Source organism: Phyllopteryx taeniolatus, chromosome 4, assembly GCF_024500385.1.
Source record: "Phyllopteryx taeniolatus isolate TA_2022b chromosome 4, UOR_Ptae_1.2, whole genome shotgun sequence".
Classification (NCBI taxonomy): Eukaryota; Metazoa; Chordata; class Actinopteri; order Syngnathiformes; family Syngnathidae; genus Phyllopteryx; species Phyllopteryx taeniolatus.
In genome coordinates, this window is record NC_084505.1 from 33,385,041 (window position 1) to 33,406,782 (window position 21,742).

A 21,742-nucleotide genomic window follows, 5' to 3' on the forward strand; every position below is an offset into this window, starting at 1 on the left:
TGGTGGTATTTCCTTTAGAGGCCGGTAATCCTATCACAAAGTCTACGGAAATGTCTGACCAAGGACGTTGTGGTATTGGCAGGGGTTGCAACTCCCCAGAAGGACGTTGACGAGAGGGCTTCTTAGCACCGCATACCTGGCAAGCATTGACGTAATTGATAACATCCCTTCTAACATTAGGCCACCAAAAGCGCTGTTCGACCACAAATTGCGTTTTGGCAATGCCTGGGTGACATACAGTCCGGTTAGTGTGAGCCCAGTGGATGACTCTTCCCCTTAAGGTCGGGACCACATAGACATTCCTGAGAGAGCACTGCTCCTATTCCGGCATCAGACGCATCAACTTCAACAACAAACTGCTGTTTGGGATCAGGCAAAGTGAGGACGGGAGCGGAGGTAAAGCTCGATTTTAGTTTCTGTAAAGCTGACTGACAAGCCGGGTTCCACACAAAGGGTCTGTGTGGCGAGGTAAGATCATGCAAAGGCGAGGCTATTGAACTGAAATTTCTCATGAAATTTCTGTAGAAATTTGCAAACCCTAAGAACCTTTGTACATCCTTGCGTGACATGGGAGTGGGCCAATTAGTCACGGCATCAACTTTGCAAGGGTCCATTTTGACTTCACCTTGAGCCAGCACGAAACCCAGAAAAGAAACGGACGCCTTGTGGAACTACTATTAGTCGGTGACGTGGAAACAAGGAATGCTGGAACTTGACAACAAGGTACAACGAACTGGCGAATAGAAAGAATGAGACACGAGGTTAAATGCATGGGGTAATTAGGGTAAACGAGGCACAGGTGGGGAAGATGGTCTCAGGAGCAGGTGTGTACGAAACAGGGGGAAGACAACAACCATAACACACACCCATGACAACTCGCTCACCTGTCTTCACATTCCTAATTCATAGTGTTTAATACGACGTTGGTCCACCCTTTGTAGCTATGACAGCTTCAACCCCTTCCTGAAAGGCATTCCACAAGGTTTAGGAGTGTGTGTCTTTATGGACCTTGCTTTGTGCACTAGTGCATTGTCGTGTTGGAACAGGTAGGGGTTGGACACCTGAGTTCCTACTTCTGGATCATTCTAAAGCCTTGATTCCACCAAGCATTACATTTCAGTTCGGTTTGTCTCGCAGCGATGCGGATTGGTCAATCGTGATTTGGATTGTGAAATTCCAGTTCCCGATAAATGTGGGTCACGTCGCTACGGACAGGAACAGAACTCCGTCGTAAACCAAGAACCCCCTGCATACACGTCTGCCCAAAATACACATCAATGGTCAATCCAAACTACTGTGAAAGCTTGGAGATGTCTTGACCATTAATTAGAATACAATGATCTAATATTCATGCTGGTCCTTTTTGGTATTCAGTAAATTTAAGCCACTTTAAAGCAGAAATAGTGCAGGCTCTAAATCAGAATTAGCAGTATAAATTCAGCCTCTGTGATGACTCAGCAAGCGCCATTAGTGGTCTTCCTTCCTTTGTACCGCATGGACAAAGGGCGCCCCCTTCTTTGGGAGAGTCTATCTTGAAGGAATCTCGATGATCATGCAAAGCAAGCTGGCACCTGACGGCAGGACAAAGCTCAGGTCAAGAGGTTGGGAGCCAAAGGTCACAGAAGCAGTCCTGATGTGGTCTGCGGAGAAAATGTCTTGGATCACCTCTGAGCATTTACAGACTGGCAGATGTTCCTTTTTTTTTAGTTTGACTGATTGATGCACTTGCCTTAGCGTGTGACTCAAGACTTTAATATGGACGCCTTGTGTCGGCAGAAAATCTCGACCAAATTTTCTTGACTTTTAACAAATATTACAAGCATTTTGGGGTTTGGTGTCAGCGACATTTTTCAGGAATCCCACTGGGCAGCCAATAAATGACACAATTTTGATAAGTTGAGATACCTTCTGCTGACCATGGAGAAAACTTACATTTTAATTGTGAAAGTGAAAAGCTGCAAAATAAGAAAAAAAAGGTGTTATTAAAAATCTATACCAAAAAATATACAGTATACATTGTTTGTTTTGAGGTTGTTCTACAACCTGCGTGTTGTGCAAACTGGAATTGGCAAATTTGTACGAAATATTTGTAAATAAATGTAGGGAACAGTCTTCGTCATGAGTTAATAAGCAAAGTAAATCAAATCTTGTTGCAAGCAAGATGCGACGCTTCCTCCCATCCCGTGGACAATGCATTATTGTCACAGACTCCAACTGCTTCCTCGCCTTGCATTGTAAACACTGAGGTGAGGGGTTTAATGATTATCTTGGCCTCTTAGCCATGTGTAAATCATCGTCATTATCATCAGGGGTAGCAGCAGGGCTTCTTCCTTGTTGAAAACTTTGCATTCAGTGCACCATGCGTTCGCTCATTAAATTGGGCTTCAATAAAAAGTCGGAAATAGATTTAATATTGTCCGGTGGACCAGTGAGGCCTCCCGGGTCTTCTTCTTTCTGCCTGTTAGTCTTCTCGTCTCCATTATCGCCTTATATCTCATATCAATTGCTTCAAAACATTGTATACAAAAAGTGAGGATGTACTGATTTATTAACTCACTTTAGATTTAGAATTTCTATATATATTATTTCAGCACTCATTTAAATACTTGGTCATTCAAAATCGGAACCCCAAAAAAAAAAACTTTTACTTGGATTATTTTTTAAATTACTCTTTTACAAATGTACATGCTACTACTACTACTACTACTACTGAAATAAATAAAGAAATAATAATAATAATAATAATAATAATGCAATAACTTAATGTACACCTAGTACACTTTTCGGAATTTAATGTTTTCATATTTGTTTCATTTATGTGTTAATATTAGGATGTGTATTTTGTACATTTTTGTTTTATTTTAATTTATTTAAAAAATTATTTTATAAATTTATACATGAAATATAAATATTCTACATTATAAATTGATGGAATTAATATTATATATCAATAAATATGTATGTGTTATAATAATTGACTGTCTAAACAATATTTGTAAAATTTTAAATACAGCTATGAAAATATAAAAATTATGAAAATAACGCTCAATGCAGCGCAGAGCACCAGTTCTACGAGCCCAGTTTCTCTTTTTTTAAACTTCCTGACAACTTTCTGTCTTCCGCCGTTCCGTTAATTCCCCGGATGATAATCTCTTGACCCTCAATCGGGTTCATAAAGCAACCTCTTTGCCGCGTGCAAACTGCAGATAATCCTCTTGTTGCGCCCGTGCATACATTTCATGAGCCAAAAATGAAGTTTGAAAAGTTATCACAAAATCACTGAAAACATTTTAACATCATCTGGGAATCGATGTCAAACTACCCCTGACCTTTAAACCCTTTAAATACCTTTTAAAGTGAACTCATTGCTTTGTTTAAAAATACAAATAGGTCGGAGTTGTTATTTAAATTTTCAAGTGTTATGTACAGCGTTTTGTGTTATTCAGGCTACCGTAATATATAGAAAAGTACAGCATTGCATGAAGTATTTACTCAAATATCTGTCCTGTAGTGTGAGCTGCAGACTGAATAATTAATGTGTACCGCTGTATTTAACTCATTCACTGCCAGCCTTCCCAGTTAACGTGGATATTTGACTTCTAAAGCCGTCAATGGCAGTGAATGTGTTAATAAATGGTTAACTTTCCCTGAAGTCTCTCTGTTGTGTGGAATCACACACTGAGACAACAAAAAGTGAGGCTGTGATATATTGGACGAGGCTGCCGCCGGAGATCTGCGGTTTTCGGGAAACGGTTAAAATGGATTTTAATAATTAATTGCATCCATTAAAAAAAAATAAATAAGTGGATCATGGCCTCCCACTTGCAGCTCTTTGGCATCACAATGGCTCTTAATGGCTTTGTGCTAAATGCGAGCACGACCACGAGGGATTAAAGAGGACGGAACATGCCAGAACGACATCAAAACCATCGGCGGACTTTGCTCACAGCTGCATGGCTTAATCTCAAGGCAAGCCTCCGAAATAGGTTGCCTTGATTGTTATACGAGGTGGAGGGGCGGAGAGGAGGTTAATGTTCCAGTACAGCCCTCAATCAGCACGTCACACCTTTAAAAAGCCTGGCATTCGAGAGTCCATTAAAAAGTATTCAACTCCCCCTTCAAGTTGAAGAGGACTCCCCATCTCTGTTTTCACACGCTGGCTTTTTTTTTTCTCTTTTGTGCCGCCGTAAACAGGAGGCAAGCTTTTTGGGGAAAAACAAAAGAGGAAGCGCTGCAGGGGATGGAGACGGGATGGAGGGGGTCACTTTGCGGGGTGACAATAGGGGTGGTTTTCTGTGTTGTTGTAATTATATTGTTTATGCCTCTACTGTGTATGTGGCAGTGGTAGCCGGTGGAGTTTTCTCCAGGGTGGCACTATATAATTATAAGGCATTTCTACCCTTTTAAAAAGCCAAAATGAAACACAGTGTTACTCCGGCGGCGTCCTCACCGGGGATCGACTCACGCTAGCAAAATCATCAATTGCGCCTTTGAACCTTTAGAAAACCAGCTTGTTGAAGTCTGGCTTGCTGGAAGTAAATCCTCGTTCGAGCATTAACATATAATATTTCAAATACTTATTTCCCACTGCCAAAACAAAACCATCAAAAAAAAAAAAACATTTCATTCTCAGGGGAATTGCATTGTCGACTAGTTTCAGTTCTCCCCCACCCCCATTTGTCACGTTTAAAACAAATCAAACTTTTTTTTTATTTCGAACTATTTACTTGGTATATAACTATTTCAATAATACAAATAACGGTTCATATTTTCACTTAATCCTACCTGGTTGGGGACCACTGACGTAAACCATTGCTGGTCAAGCAGATTTTGACATTTAAAGACACGTTGGGATTGACGTGTTCAATGCATGGTTTTTGCAGTTTCACACTGTACTGTTTTGGAAAGCAACCCCAGCCGGAGGAGAGTAAAGCTGAGCTGTTGTGGAAAAGGCAGTTTTAAGATAAAATCGAAATAAAACCGAAATAAAAACTGATTCTTGTTTGTTCAATTGCATGACAACACCATGTTGTATCCTTCCTTGAACAACAGGAGACAAGGTGTCAAGTCAAGTTCAAGGCTTGGGGGTAAAAACAAAAGGTTTACTTCCAGCATCTTGGTGACAATGCAAAGATGAGGTTGAAGTTGCCTTATCTAGGTTCTGTAGTTAACTCACATCAGCTTGTTTCAGGACGCATCGGGCATTTTAGCCAACATTTTGCTAATCTGCTTAGCTGAGCTTTACCGAGATGACAGTTTCTCTGGCTCTGACACACACTTAAACACATGCATTGTTCTCCAGTCTGTCTGTTTTCATTTCCTCCCTCTTACCTTTCACTTACACTCTCTTATCCCCATCTGTCTCCTCTTTTACCAACATGCACATGATATCTTCTCGTTTGTGAGATGCCAGGATGCAAGCGAGAAGGACACGTTTTCGAGCAAATCTCAGTTTAAGGGTCAAAGGTTTGGGAAAAAGTTCCACTTTTAGAGTATTTTTCAGGCTCGAAAACGACATTCTTGTGGAAATAAACAACCAAAATGACACACTATGCGTGAGTTTTCAAATAAAAACAGTATTCTTAAAGATGCATGCATAGGCAATTCTGGGAAATGATGAAAAAAGGCTCACAAAAATTCCTCACGTTTCGCTCACACTGATCGAAATCTCGAAATTACATTGACTCAAAACCTTTTTTATGTCTGGTATAACAAAGCAGCCCCACGACATAACCGAGCCTTCTGAAACTAGCCAGCACATTTCGCTTCACAGTGCCCTGATGGTCTTGAGATTTCACTGTAACTTGTAAAGAATCAAGACACACTGTTCCATATGCAAAAAAAATAAAAAATAAAAAACTGCCACAACATAATTGCACTTTCTGACCATGTGCAGCACATTTAGCTCCAAACTGCCTTCATAGTCATTAGATTTCATTTTACCTTGCACAGAGTCAAGACACCCAGTGCCAGATGTAGCAAATCCGCCCCAGAACCAAACCTCCTCCATATTTAACAGTAGGCACACTGTATTTTTCCTTTATTTGAGCTGATGTGATTTAAACAGATGTGTGTGTTTTTGTTTCAATTTAGCAGCTTTGGAAAACACGATTATCGTTTTCTTTCTTGGTCGTCTTTTTGAAGGCTATTTTTGACAAATATGCTTGATTTGACTTCTATAAAAGTGAAGTGGAGAGGATCAAACGAGTGGCGTTACCTCCGAAAACATTGATCTTCCTCTTCCGCAATCTTGTCCTGTGGTCTTGTAGTTGCGTGCTTTTCTCACTTGAAACTGGGTGGAGATTTTAGCCTTTCCGCATTATGATCCTGCACATAATCTCCCTCACACACACACACACACACACACAGACACACACACACACACACACGGATACACTGTGTTCTGTTCTACTCCATTTAGTGAAAAATGCTCCAGTATAAATAGTTTATTAGTAACGGGTACATGTCAAGAGGATGTTTCCTCCTGCCTTCTTCGTGATGATAACATAGCGGTTATACAAACAAGAGTGTACACAATATGCGAGATAAATGTCGGAATATATATATTAAAAAAAATTTAAGTCTTAATCCCAGCCTGTGGAGAAGATTCATCCCAGTTTATGATCCAAGACGACGATGAGAGGGTTATGCAAGAAGTCCCACCTCTCTTCTCATCCCGTATCTCCATCGAGGAACAACGGCGCTCGTCTTTGTGGGTCAAATATCCACCAAAAGGTCCCAAAAGGTGGCGGCATTACTTCCGTTACGTAATGTTCCGTGAGCAGCATGGTAGATGGCTCAAAAGTGTGCAGTATAGCCTTGTCTTGCTCTCGCTGTTGTCCCAAATGCTGCTCTAATTCCATCATCCATCCACTGTATTCACCTGATGCCTGATAGGGGAAAAGTTGAGAAGAGGAAATATGTTTCAAGGTTTTACACTGTAATCGAAGAGCCAAAATATCACAGTTTTAGTTGGTCTGTTTTCAAATACAAATCTGTGTTCCCTAAGATTCCATCCACTCATCCATTTTCTATGGGACTTGCCCTCATCAGGGTTGCAGGCGAGATCAAGCCTATAAATGCTGACTTTGGGCAAGAGGAAGGGTAAACCCTAGACCGGCCGCTAGCCAATCACAGGATGCATTTAGACAAAGAACCATTCACGATCACACCTGGACAATTTAGAGTCTTCAATGAACCTAACATCCGTGTTTTTAGAATTTAGGAAGCCAGAATACCCAGAGAAAACCCACTCAAGCACGGAGAGAACATGCAAAATCCCCATAGGGAGTTTTGAGCTGAGGTTCAAACCCTCAACCCTTGAACTGTGAGGCAGGCATCGTGCGGTCCGATTTGTAATCTAAAATTACGTTTAAATAAAAAAAAGTTAGTCCAGCCCCTTATCCAATCCACTGGAATACGTAGATGAAGTTTTCTGAATCTGACTGGAAGGTCAGCTGGAGGCCACTTTTCTGCTTGACCCAGAAACTAAAAAACACTCTGTTCACATCCTCTGGGAGCAGGAAGTGGTCTCTTGGGAGGTGTCCATGCATATCATTGTGTGCGTTAGTATATGTGCGAGGTGTTGTTGCATTCAGGAAACCCACACAGAGAAAGGAAAAGAACCATAAATACCTCCTGGCTCTACACACTCACCGTTGTCTGTGTCCGAGGTTGGGCCGAGCTGCCGCCTGTTGGCGCACGTGCACTCCAGGTGGTCCTCCAGTTGCACTTGCACCTCCCTCAGTTTGGGCCGCCTCCGCACATACTGCAACTTGGCCACCTTGATAGAACCAATCGGATGACTGAGTAACACAGATTTACAGGAACTAACAAGCCTTGCGTAGTTCAGTGATTCCCAACCATTGACACGGCCAGCTATGCTATTTGGAAGAAAAAAACAAAATGTGAAAATTATGGGTGTTGAAAAGGCAAGGTACCCAATACGTCGATCGCATAGGAAGTGTTGGTAGCTTGCATGCTACTAAAAAAACAAACAAACCAAAAAAATGTCAGTTAGTCTATCTATAATCCTTTCTCGCAATTGGATTTGCCTTTCGATTGACATACAGGTTTACCGATACAAGCGTTGAGGTGCAGCCAGTGTTACAGCTTCTTTAGCTTTGATTGACATACATAACAGGAAGTCAGATCTTGTTTTTGCATAAGTGTACGACACATGCGCAGTCAGCCGTGAGAGCTACTGCAAAGTTCCGGTAAGATGAACAAACACTATATACGGTTAGCTACCGAGCTGTTAGCCTTTCATATTATTGGTGCTACAGAGAGGGTAAAATATCAGTGCGGGAGCCGAAGCAAGTAAGAAATTTAAAACTTAGCACTTCCACACGAAATGGCAGGAGGGCTTTTTCTTCACAATTTCATATTCAGGCACTTTCAAACTATTCATAAAATCTATGACACTAACGCCCCGTCCGAAAAGCGAGCTAAGAAAGAGAAAGATAGATGAACTAAAATCACAGTTGACCAGACAGCGGTCTTTTGTTTCGGTTTTGACATTAAACACAAAGGCAGCAACCGAGGCCTCGTTCCGAGTGAGTTTCCATTCAGTGCAAGTCATCAGAGTGAGGTAATGACCAAAAATAACCATGCAAACATACTGTATATCATTGTGTGTATAAGGATTACACAGTAATATATATATGAGAGTGAGTGACTGAATTACTGAGGAGTATATTACCCAAGTAGACGAAAACGTCCACCTACCGCGCTTCAATTAGACATAGTCTCAATAGTTAATTTCTACCGTCTCCCTGTTAATGATATCCATGACCTCAAATGACTGAAACATGAAAATTATTGATATTTTGATTTGAGAATCTATTTTACAGCATAAAGATTCAGTATCTGAGGTATTGCTTTGTCAGTATAACTCCGCAAAACTATCGCAAAGAGGCAGCGTTCATTTTTTTATAATGGGGATATCTCAAAGATAAGGTTTAGACCGCAAAGCCAGTGATAGTCGATGAGTTGAAAGAAAAGACTGGAAAAGAATTCTGAATGAAATGTCCCGCAATGGTGTCAAATCCATTGGGCCCGCATTAACGGCGTTAACGTGTGTTTGGAAAAATGGTGGAAATCAGTCTGAACATTTGTGAACACGCAGAAACGAGAAGACAAGACTTGGGAGAGAAAAAATTATCAAAAATTTAATCAGTCAACACCTAAATTGAAATATATGAGTAATGGCCAGTACAACAGTGAGTAAATATTTGGGACACGTTGTACAGTATATACTTTTTGTAACATTTCTTTTGGGTGGGATCTTTGCTAATGTAAAATAGGTGACCTGGCTCAATAAAGGTTAGTTGGTAGTATGCCCTCTTACCCTGATGGTGCGGTGGTGCTTGTGGGCCGCCTGGCACCTCATGTTGCTGGTGTTGCAGCAGCCCGTACAGCGCTTCACCTCCACGCAGGGTGGCCAGATGATGAAATTGGCAGCGGTGGGGTCCACCTGACTGCGAGGGATCTCGTATATGGTGGTGCGCACCTTGCAGCCTGCAGGCAATGCCTCCTCCACCACTGCAGGGGGCGACCAATAGATACTTTCAATACCAGTACTGGCAGCGTTTAGGTCTCACCAGTATTCTACTTGCATCATACAGTATGTGTGTGTTTCACTAGTGCTCCGTCTGTCTCGTGTGTCACACCTGTGCTCCGCCTGTGTGGTTTCTCACTAGTGTTAAACCTGTATCATGTCTCATCAGTGTTACGCCCAAGTACACTAACGTCATGTGTGTCTCACCAGTGCTACGCCTGCATCGCCTGTCTCACCGGGGTTATGCCAATGTTGTGTGTGTCTCACCAGTGTTACACCGCTATCATGTGTCTCACCGGGGTTACACGTGTCATTTGCGTTTTACCTGCCAGTATTGCATGTCTAACTGGGATTCTTGTGTGTCTCACAATTATTACAGCTGTATCGTTTGTCTCACTGGGGTTAGGCCAGTGTCACTGTCTCACCAGCTTACATTTGAAGTGTGTTTCTCACCAACGCTACACTTGTATCATGGTTTCCACCAATGTTATGCCTCTGATGTGTGTCTCACCAGTGCTCCACCTGTATCATGTATCACTAATGATTAGCCTGTATCACCATATGTATGTCTTACTAGTGCTTGGTCTGTAATGCATGAATTGCATCTCAGCATTGTGTCACATGCATCACGTGTTTGCGTATCTAGTTTCCACGTGTGTGTGTGTGTGTGTGTGTAAAGGCGCACTCACGAGTGCTCCTCCTGTGACGCGCATTTGTTTGCGCTCGCCTGTGGTCCGGGAGGGTGTGAGAGAAGACCTTGTCATCGTCGTATTTTGTCTCCTCGATCACCTCGGTTTCTGGAGACAAGACAAAACAACACGTTAGGATGTCACACGTTGAAGATTCCCATAACCTTGTGTCAACACGCACACACACACACATGCGCACACACTTACACACACGGAGGTACAGATGTTTGAAGGCTAACGGTGTAACTCTCATTAGCTAGATCGCTACGAAGCGTGGAAATGCGCATTAATATGAGAAAAATTTTCACACGCATGCTTCACTTTTATGATTCTCACAAGCCTCACCGTGTCCTGATGGTGGAGCTTGATAAGCACAGATAAGTTTACATGCTACTCAAAGATGTCATTACACAGAGGCAAGTATCCATCAGAGGCTCTGTCTTGATGAGATTAGGTTAACTCACTTCTGGGGCTCGTATGTGTCCACTGTTTGCTTGTTGGCATGAAAACACGGGTCACTTTGTGGTCTATCCCAGCTGACTTTGGGCGATAGATGGGGTACACCGTGGAGTGGTTAACAGTCAATTGCAAGTCACATATAGACAAAAACAACCATACACATTCACATTGACACCTATGGAGAATTTAGATATCTTCAGTAAACCGAACAATCAAACCCAATTTAACATAAGCTATGTGATGCAGACATGCTAATACGCCACTGCATTGCCCTCCCTATATTAAAAACTGCCTTTATTGGATGCTCTCAAAATATCAACACACTCCTTTATTCTCATCCACTTGCCCTCTTTACCCAATTATACCTCACCCATAACGCTATGTTTCTATAGTTTAATAAAAAGGATACAGTACAATATACTGTATGTGGACCCTCAAAATCCATTACAGTTTGCCATCGCAGCGCGTCGGTAGAGCAAACTGCTCAAAGTGTGGGTGTGAGTCTCAAACTATCATTTATTTTGTAAAGGACTATTCTAGTGGCGTCACAAGGCCTATTTTAGGGGAGCTTCAGCCCCCAAAAAACTGGTCAAGAAAAATATATTTAGTATGTGTTTATGGCGAGGATTTATTGTCCTAGCCCCCCTAAAAACTGACCTTCAGGAACCCTAAAAAAATATTATCTGAACATATTCCATCAGCAGCACCAATTACTGTATGTAACCCCCACCCTCGTCCACCGTCAGAAATTTATTGGGGGAGGGCTAAGCCACACCAAACGTCGAAACATAGCGACGCCCCTGATCATTTCAGTCAGGTTCAGCCTGCCTACCTAAAACGGAGATACTACAAAACTTCCAGTATTTTATATACATTGTAATTTGAAAAACATTGAAAACGTTTAAAAATGTGTTTTAAAGCGTGTGGGGGTAAAACTATTTAAAAAAAATATTTTTGGTTTCTTTAGATGGTTTCTCTCTAGCGAGGATTTTCACCTATTCCACTTGTACAATGAGTGGGTGGGTCTGGAACATATCCCCCATGATGAACTTGGGTTCATTGTATTAAAAAATTTTATTTACTCATTACAAGCTATAATAACACCCTATAGGAAAAAAGTTTCCTCACTGCTGTGCATTGCACAGGGGTACCTAATAAAGTGTCCGGTGCATGTCGGCGCGCCTCCCAAAAAATATCCCCCCCGTCCCGCTCGGCTGATCTCAACCTCAGCCCTGACACGCAGGAATTCCAGCATGAATTATACATGGCAACATAGTGGCCTTCCAGCCCAGACCAAATAATGGGCGGCGTGACAACGGCATAATGAAGTGAGCCACTTGACCACCCCCCCAGGCCAGGGGGAGCCGTCACACTCACTATTTGCATATCAATGATGTCAGGATTAATGGTGGCGCCGCACATGAAAAATGAATTGGCAGAGTGGCCCTTTACGCTCGGCAAAAGCTTCTTTTGAGTGCAAGTTATCACTTCATGCACACACAGCACACTTGTTTAATAGGAACTTTATTAAAAAAGAGGACATTAATTTGCACCCTATATAGTTTTCACACACGTGATCAGTATTTCTTTGTCCGCCTTGTTGGCAGTTGAGATCGGGAGGATTCTCTAATCAAACACTGAAGAAGCACCAGAACAAAACAACGCGACGACCGACGACTTCCAACGATCAACGAACAATCTTTGGAGTGGATGTAGACATAAGAAATCGGCTAGCATATTTAAGTCGCCAGCGGTTTTCACCAGCTCATTCTGTATTTAATACGGGTACCCACTAATATTCACTGCGAAACTATTGCACCGCTTTCAAAGGGAATGAAATGAGCCGCTTCGATTGGACCGGATTAAAGTCGGCTGTGAAGACACCCGCACTAGCGCAGGACGTCCCGCTTTTAAATGTCACCAAAAATCTGCGCTAGTCACGAAAATACAGCCAGAGATAATCAATATTTTAGTATAAATACTTAATGTAAAATTTTGGTTCGGTGCTGTTCCGTGAGATTTTTCTGATGGGAAATATGTGACTTGGCTCAGTAAAGTTTGGCAAAAATGACCTATATGACGCAATACTATAGCACTTCCAGGCTTTTGGTACTCTCATGAGTCACACTATCATGCAATTACCAAAAAAAAAAAAACAACTTATAATAGCTCACACGAATAAAATGGATGGATATATTTAGTAATTCCCCTTTCCTTTTTTTCCTCAATTTACCAGTGTGCATTTTGCCCAAATGACTTTCTCCAAGCTTATGATTGGCTAACATGGCCTTACACTTCAAGGGTTATAGTTCTTGGGGGATAATTTTTAGACCACTTGCCTTAGCCTTTGTGGAGCTAACAGGGTGAGAGCGCCATGACATCGTAGGCAAACGTCTCAGACTCGACTCCCACAAGCAAAATCCTCGCAAGCGTTCCAACTGCTGCGTGGAATTGCTGAAGCGCCGCTTTCCTTTACAAATTGTCCGTCTAGGTTTTGGTAAGCGGCTCGCACGTCTCCGGAGTTCACGGAGAGTGTAAAGAGCAAAACGGGGCAAGTCGGTCTCTTAGCAACGCCGTGCTAATGAGATGAGAGGACAGCATCCTCTCCATGAGAACTCGACCAGAACAACCGCATTAATACTTCCAATTTGTTCTTTCATGCCACTGACTGACTGACTGGGAACGGCCTCAAGACGTTCAACACTGTGAGCCTCATGTCGCACGCATAAAGTTTAATAGAGTTTAAAGTAACCACAAGCTCCTATTTTTTGACATTTTACTGGATATAGCGCATCCAGATAAATAAAATTGCTCTGATCAACTACTAAAGAATAAAAATGGCACATGAATCACTCCAATGATCATGTTTGCATGGGAAATCGGGGCAGAAAGCTCCCCTTCCAAAAACAACAACAAGAACAACAACAGAGAAAGGACAGACACATATATGCAAGTACAATTATTACTAATATATAGAAATATAAACCATATGTAAATTCATATTAAAAGTAAATGGAGCTCATTAGGTTACCATCCATCCATCCATTTTCTGAGCCGCTTCTCCTCACGAGGGTCACGGGCGTGCTGGAGCCTATCCCAGCTGTCATCGGGCAGGAGGCGGGCTACACCCTGAACTGGTTGCCAGCCAATGGCAGGGCACATACAAACAAACAACCATTCGCACTCACATTCACACCTACGGGCAATTTGGAGTCTCCAATTAATGCATGTTTTTGGGATGTGGGAGGAAACCGGAGTGCCCGGAGAAAACCCACACAGGCACGGGGAGAACATGCAAACTCCACACAGGCAGGACTGGGGATTGAACCCGGGTCCTCAGAACTGTGAGACTGACGCTCTAACCAGTCGCCCACCGTGCCGCTGATTGGCTACCCAATTTTATTATTTGAATGTCATATTTTTATTATTTTAAATTTTTATGTTATATATGCAATGATTTTTGTTTCAGCTTATTTATACTATAATTTCTGCTGTTTGATTTTGTCATTAATACTACAATTTTGTAAAAAAAAAAAAACATTTATGTATATGCTGCAACTTTATTTTTTTTACGTATACAGCAATTTTTACATTTATAGTAATGTTAGTTATTATACACATTTACACACACATACATTTACATTTTAATATTTTATACTATTTATTTTTTTAAATAACAATTGTTAATTTTATGTTAGTTATATTGGTTAGATTTTTAAATTGTTTTTATTTGTATTTGTATGATTATTTTTGGGTTTTATTTTATTCATACTATGATAATTACCTTTTTATTTTGTTAATAATACTACAATTTGTTAAAGAAATTATTTTATATTTTTTCTATTTTTTATTTGGTATTTATATTACAATTGGAAATTATTCTTGAAAAATTTGCACTGCGATTCTTACATGTGTAATATGCGTTATTGGTGTCCCTACTATGAACATTTTTATTATTCAATAGTTTACATTTTCATTTTATGTCATTTAGACTAGGTGTACCGTTTTAATATCCTGTAGTATACGTTTTTTAAATTGTTACGTTATGTCATTTACACTAACTACACTTAGTACTATTAATAATAAGGGCAAGCGAAGACGAAAACAGGAGGCCTTTTTACCTACGGTGTCTATCCCGAGCAGCCGCTGGAGGTCGTTGATGCTCCGGATGTCGCTGCGGGAGAGCCGCTGTACAAGCTCCCGGGGAAGAGGCGACTCCTGCCGGGAGGAGAGTGTGAGAAGGTCGGTACTTTATCGATCGGTAGTCGTGCACTTCTGCAATTATGCGTTTGCGACCAACAGATTCGTCAATAAAGTCAAGTTTAATTTGTGTTTGTGTTTTTTTTATCCGTTGAAATGGTTCAAGTTAGGTTAAATCATTCAAGTAAATTGCTGAATATTAACCTGCTACTTGCGGGTGTATTTACCTCGGCAGCGGCTCGTATGAGGCAGAGGCAGCCGGCGAGGAGTTGGTAGAGGGCGGGTCTCATCTCCTCTCGGGTCCGCTGGGGAGGCTCCGGGAAGGGGCGATCGGGGTACACTGACGGAGCCCGGGTGTCGCTCCCTGCTCTCGGCCGGAGCTCAGAATCATGCCTCAGGAGAAAGAGAACCAGCCAGACTAGAACCAAACCTCAATTAAGGGGAATGAAGTTATTGAATTCTTTCTGCCCCCAAAATGTATAAAAATAAATAAATAAATTAATTAAAATAAAATAAATACAATTTAAAAAAGTGATGCATCCACAGACAAAGTCATGAAATTCTTCAATCTCATTTCAACGGTATAATCCTCAAAAAAAATAAAAATCAAACATCCAAGCGTATACGAGGTGGCAGCGCGGATAATCCCAGTGGCCCTGCCTGCTCTCTGCCGGCTAAATGAAGTCCAGACCACTCGGTCCCTGGATGTGACTGAGCGCGCCCCCGTGGCCATCAATAAACGGGAGCGCGCCTCTAAAACCGGCTGCATGCAAGCAATACAGCAATGAAGAGGAAAAAATGACTTTTCTTATGGCTTGTATACATTGAATACAATATAAATCGATTTCCTGGCCACCCATTAAGTGTGAAATTAAACAACCAAGTATATCTTTTGTTTTCTGCCTATGTCTGAACTTGTGTCTGTGAGCAAGCCGTCCTGCATTGCTCACCCGACTGTTACGAAATAGTGGTACTAATTTACATTAAAAAAAAAAAACACACACCTCGTTTCTCCTCCCATTTTTGTGATGTGTCAATTAAGTGCTTACATGGGTTAAAATGCTTTTATTGCCTTTACGGGCAATGGCGCTTGCTATTTTCCAGTAGAAGCAAGAAACAGGCTGCAGCACAGACTCGCCGGCGAGATCCCGCTCGCTGTTACGAATACACACTTGCTGGCGAGAACCAGGCCGCTGTTACACGCCCACTCGCCGGTGGGGTCCATCTGTCTGTTACACATGCTCTCAGTGGTGAGATACAGCCCACTGATGCAGACACTTACTGGTGAGCGCCAACTAACTACTGCGCTCACCAGTGAGATCCAGGCCGATGTTACGCATACACTCACTGGCGAGATCCAAAAAGCCAGCCTGTCTTATTGATGTTATTAAGATACTTGGGCAACTGTTTTAAATTGTAAAAAAAAAAAAAAAAAAAAAAAAAGACCAGTAAAATCACCATTAAAAGATCAATTACTGTAACTAAGACAACTGAGACAAAGACAGGAAAAATGATGGTTAGAAAGATGAAGTTGGTTAATGTCCAATGCCTGACGGGTGTGTGAGTCAGTGTTTAATTTAAAGCAGTTGGTTAATGAGTCTCCAGACTTCAGGTGACTGAGCTCCAACTATGGTTTCTTGTGTGAAATAGTTGATCGGTTGAACGCAAAGCGGTGTGGCTGAAACCACCAGAGGCACTAAGTTGAGCTCCTCCGGCCAGCCAACAGCGTTCCGGAACGTTCTCTGTGAGAAATTCATTGCGGTACTTTCTCCGGCCCCATATGGAGCCTCGCCTGCCTGTCAGACCAGAATTTGTAACCTGTTTTTTTTTAAATTAAGCAGTCACTCGATATAATTTAAATTGGTGCTCACCTTGGCCACCAGGGGGCATTATAATGCACACACATGTATAAACACAAAGAAGACGGTCACAACTCAGTAAACTGCAGTAATATTTGTCGTTTTTCGCAAAGGATAAAGAATAAAGGATAAAGAATGCCTATGAGTATTGTTATATTGTCTGTCTGCATGTGTTCACATTTGTGTTGAAATATCCATCGTGTATATTATTTTTGTTTTATATTATTATATAAAAAAAGTGGTGATTAAAGTAATGTGGTCACAAAAAATAATAGGGCCACCACAATGAAAAAATAAAATACGGTTACATAAAAACGAACACATCTTTTGCATGATCTTACTTAATAGAATCATTTCACGAACAAAGTTGAAAGCATACATTCCTCAAAAAAAATGTGTCCTCTATGTGTCCATTGGAGGAAAAACGAATAGTGTGCATTGATTCGGTGTAGAAACACAGTTAAGGAGAATCGAGTTGAAGACTCTCAAAGGGCTTAAAGTTGAAGAAAGCAGCACTGGAATCTGGAAATAATCCAGCCTGGAGCATTGGAACATGCACATACACACATTTAGTCTCCCTTTGTCTCCTTTAATTTGTCACACACACACGCATGCACACACACACACACATGCACACACATTTAATCTGATTTGATGTTGTAAGAGAAAGCGAAGCATGAGGAAAGAATATTGTAAGAGAAAATTTGTTCACAGCAAAGTGAAGATGTGTGTGTGTGTGTGCGTGTGTGTGTGTGTGTGTGTGTGAGAGAGAGAGAGAGAGAGATTCCAGGCAATGTTGGACAGGACATTTGTCCAATTAAAGCCCATTTATCCTGTCACAAGTTAAGAACCATCCCAACAGAAACTCACGCACACACACACCCACACACACAAACACACACATGCATGAGTGTAGTGGAGGGGAAGTGGGTCACAACCAATTCAGACCTTGAATGGCGGCGCGCTGTCACTTCCTGCGACCTCACTGTACGATGCACCTCACTGGTTCCTCCGCTGGACCGTCGCGCCTCCATCCTGTCTGGAGGCTCAAAGTGTGACCACCACGCACAGCGAAACGCTCGTCATACAGTACATACTGTTCAAGGCCAAAAGTACTCAGACCATGGCCCAAAGTTGGAGTGAACTTGACAAATCATTTGTTGAATGTTTTAGCTTGGAATGACACAAGAAAGTGAGTAAAGATGAATGGAAGCTATTGGCTAACTCTTTTTTTTTTTTTCCAATTACACATAAAGTCCTAATATTATGACAGAAAAAAAATACATGACAAAGTTGTGATATTATGGGGGGGGGAACAATACTGCAAGGTTTACAGAAATAAAGTTGAAATATTAGGGGGAAAAAATCTGCGACAACAGACACAATAGTACTAGAAATATAAAAACATTTTATTGCAAGAGAAAAAAAATATAAGATTAAACAACAATAAAGTTGAAAAAAAACAACTAGACAGAGTATTTGACGGCGCCCATAAATGCAGTTGTACAGTATTGTGCAACTTGTCTTAGTGCAATAATGCAAGGCAGACCAATTTATGCTGTACATCGTAACGGTCACACTTTTATTCCATATATATTATATTATATAAAGGTCCTATTTAAAAATAAATAAACAACCTAACAAGAAAAACTGGAACAAGTTGGCACATAATGGGCTAAAATGATAGGGAGATTTTAAGAGGGGAGATACAAGCAGCCACAGAAACGTGAGGGTGTGTTTAAAGAGACAGTAAGGCAAAAAGTGGATCCAATATGGATACAAAAGCGTTATGGGAAGGGTAGGATTTGCTCACAAAAGTGAGAAAAAATACTCTTTACACATTTTTTCCCACTTCTCTGTAAAGCAACATATATTCAAAAGTCAGAAGTGGATTCTACCACTGCTGGACAGCATCCAGAAGATTTGGTGTGACTTGTAAATGTTTGGTCATTGGCCAAAAGCGGATTTACGCTGGATCTTAAATATGTTGTCATTTACTGATAAGTAACCTCCCCCCACCCGCCAGCTTTTATTTGGCCTGGTTAGGAACATTGGAGGCAGTGGACCCAGTCAGATTTAGATTTACTAGAATTGTTCCAATTTGAACATTTATAGGAGGCATTTAAAGTATCTATGCCTTCGTTTTCGACAGCACTTGTCCTCATTAGGGGTGATCTGGAGTCTCTCCCCGTTTTGTCAAGACAACTGAGCACTGCAGAGATTGTGGAATGTAATACGGCACAGCAACGGCAAATAATGCTTTATGTTTTTTTGTGTCCCTCTACTTCATAATAGTAAGTTCAGGGTGTACCCCGCCTCCTGCCCGAAGATAGCTGGGATAGGCTCCTTGTGTGGATAAGCGGCTCAGAAAATGGATGGATATATATTTTAAAGCTTCATGCATATAGTAGTAACACCAACATACAGTATATGCATGTGAGATGCAGCTATTATTTTTGCCCGCTAGGGGTTCGCCATTCTACACTGTAGTATCTGTGACATTGAATGTGTGTCTGCCTTAAAAAGGCGTGCCTGGCCTGTTGGGTGATGGGAAAATGAGTGATGTTGTATAGTTCGCCAAAGGTTCACTGGCTAAAGCGCTAGCCGCTCTGCATGCCTTTTTTTTTTTTAAGTTTTGTTAACGAAATTTTACTTCACAGCGCTGTTATCTTACAACAGTGGCCCACTGTCCATAAAATCTAGTTTACAACATGGAATGCAAAAAAAAAACAAAAACAAAAAAGGCTCATCAAATAAATAAATGGGAAAAAAGGGTCCTTGGCAGAGGTCTTCACTCCCCTTGTCATACCCTCAGCCTGCCTCCCACTTCCATCCAGAAAGTTAACACCTCTTCCTCTTTACAATTTACTTCAATTCTATCACCTTCCACTCAACAATGGATTTATCTTATAAATTAAAGATTGCCCTAAATCCCCCCCTGGTCTGAATAAGAATTTAAAAAAAGAATAATCAAGCAGACAGTTGTTTGGATGAGTGCTGAGTGTCCAAACAGTGGCTCGGTGGGAGGGTTGCAACTTTTGATTCAAGGTGGCCAATTGTGCGTCGTTCCACTCGGGAGACTTTAATCTCCTCGGGGGGGGAATAATTGGGAGTCAGCGAGGGAGTTAATTGTGCTTCCCGCTGATAAAAGTCACACACACACACAAAAGACACACTCATTGCTATTACGCAACATGCAGTACACACGTCAATCAAAACGCCACCTTGTTATCAGTCCATTCAGTTGATATTTTCTTTACTTACTTATTCTGGCATTATTTTGGTAATCCTAATTGATTTACAACAGGAAAAGGTTTGTCTGATTTTATGTCAGACGGTCAGGGAAAAAAAAGTTTCTTTTTATATAGACTTGCTCAAAAACATTGGCACCCAATAGATAATTTAAATATTTTGTTAATATAGTCAGCAGCGCTGCGAGGAATGCAAAGTGACCAATGTTGGAGACTGAATGCGACTTTCATCAACGATCATGCCATACTCTGTTGCGTGATTGGGTTTGCAAATTAAGTACAAAGACAATAAACACAAGTCCTGTTGTTTTAATTCATCATTTTAAAACTATTTTAATTGTGTTCGACTTTTCCGGTTGGACTGTACTATCTTGACCACCCGCTAACGCAAGCGTCTTGGATCAGTTACCTTTAAAAAAAATCCATAGTGATCTTTTTTCATCTATATTTTAAAAAATCCTTAAAAACAAGTTAACCAGTACAGTGCTACAGAGGCAGATTTTTGTCATGTAACAATGCAGTAAGAAAGCATCAACATCCACTGTCTCTTAATTACCAGTATTCTCAATTTCTAGCCTTTCCACTGCTCTCTTTTCCGAAGAGGCCAATTAGTAAAGGTCTCACGCTAATTACTAGCACGCTGGGAACCACGAGGACGAGGGGAAAAAAATCCCCCTTTCCTCATCCAAAGGGAGGATTTCTGCCACATTGTGGCCACATTGGGAGCAGAGGATGTGCGGGCGTCGTTTGTGAGAGCTGATGTGGTTCTTTTGGCTCAGAAACAATGCAACACTGTCTGCTATGGGTTAATGGAGGAAAGTGATGTTTGCACACACACATTCACTCGTTCAATGAGGTGACATGGCATCAGTGGGACGGCCACGCTTCCAGATGAAGGAGGAAGTGTCCTGATTGTTCCAGTGGGTTTGGCTAGCCTGCCACTTTATCTGTTTGGTTATAAATTCTTAGCTGGAATAAGAATAGCATAGCTCAGTGGTCAAACTTGACTGCAGATCAAGGTCGCCAGTTCATACGTTTGTATTCTAAATCTTTTGTGGAAATGACTGCGTTGGGGCCTTCTTTATTGAATGTGGTAGAGCATTTGACTGCAAATCAAGTGGTTTCAATTTCAGATCTGGGTTCGGGTGTCTGGACATGTATTAATACCTTAAAAAGTTGAAACAAAAACCTGTGCAAAGGGGGTATAGCTCAGTGGTAGAGCATTTGACTGCAGATCAAGAGGTCCCCAGTTCAATGCTGGGTGCCCCCTTTTTCTGTTGTTTGTATTCTTAGACTTTTATGGAAATGTCAATCCAAACTTATAGGGACTTTCTTTATTGATACCTTAAACAGGAAAAAAGAAAACTGCGCAAAATTTGGTACTGGTCAATGCATGAGCATTTGACTGCAGATCAAGTGGTCTCCATTTGAGATCTGGGTCCCCCTGTCGAAAACCTGTCTGGACATGTATTGATACCTTAAAAAGGAGAAGTGGAAATTGTGCAAAAAGTGGTACAGGTCAGTGCTCGAGCATTTGACTGCAGATCAAGAGGTCTCCAGTTCAGGTCTGGGTTCCTCCTACCTTAGTTGAAAACCTGCCTCCGTCTGGACTTGTATTAATACCTTAAAAAGGAGAATCAAAACCAGCACAAAGGGGATATAGCTCAGTGGTAGAGCATTTGACTGCAGATCAACAGGTCCCCAGTTCAAATCTGGGTGTCCCCT

General features: G+C 41.4%; 2 protein-coding genes and 2 non-coding genes across 5 annotated transcripts in view; 2 read left to right on the forward strand and 2 right to left on the reverse strand.

The window, feature by feature from the left end:
* Positions 1–6,801, reverse strand: part of LOC133477293 (dnaJ homolog subfamily A member 3, mitochondrial-like) — a 22,212-nt gene extending 15,411 nt beyond the window's left edge. The window contains exons 1-2 of one of the 2 annotated variants that reach the window (XM_061771912.1): positions 6,664–6,801; positions 6,218–6,327 (exon numbers count right to left, since the gene is read on the reverse strand). The gene's annotated coding sequence lies outside the window, so the exon portion shown is untranslated. Of the gene's footprint in view, positions 1–884; positions 1,876–6,217; positions 6,328–6,663 lie in introns of those variants that run through there. The other variant, XM_061771913.1, reaches the window with a different exon arrangement.
* LOC133477294 (platelet-derived growth factor subunit A-like) lies at positions 6,432–15,571 on the reverse strand. The gene is made up of 6 exons (XM_061771914.1): positions 15,135–15,571; positions 14,829–14,925; positions 10,249–10,356; positions 9,350–9,543; positions 7,657–7,783; positions 6,432–6,890 (listed from the first exon to the last, which is right to left on the reverse strand). The coding sequence occupies exons 1-6, from the start codon at positions 15,195–15,197 to the stop codon at positions 6,880–6,882; spliced, it is 600 nt and encodes a 199-aa protein (XP_061627898.1). The 5' UTR covers positions 15,198–15,571; the 3' UTR covers positions 6,432–6,879.
* A 5,644-nt stretch (positions 15,572–21,215) lies between these two features.
* trnac-gca (transfer RNA cysteine (anticodon GCA)) lies at positions 21,216–21,287 on the forward strand. Its single transcript has one exon. It is a non-coding gene; the product is annotated as a tRNA-Cys (tRNA).
* A 383-nt stretch (positions 21,288–21,670) lies between these two features.
* Positions 21,671–21,742, forward strand: trnac-gca (transfer RNA cysteine (anticodon GCA)). Its single transcript has one exon. It is a non-coding gene; the product is annotated as a tRNA-Cys (tRNA).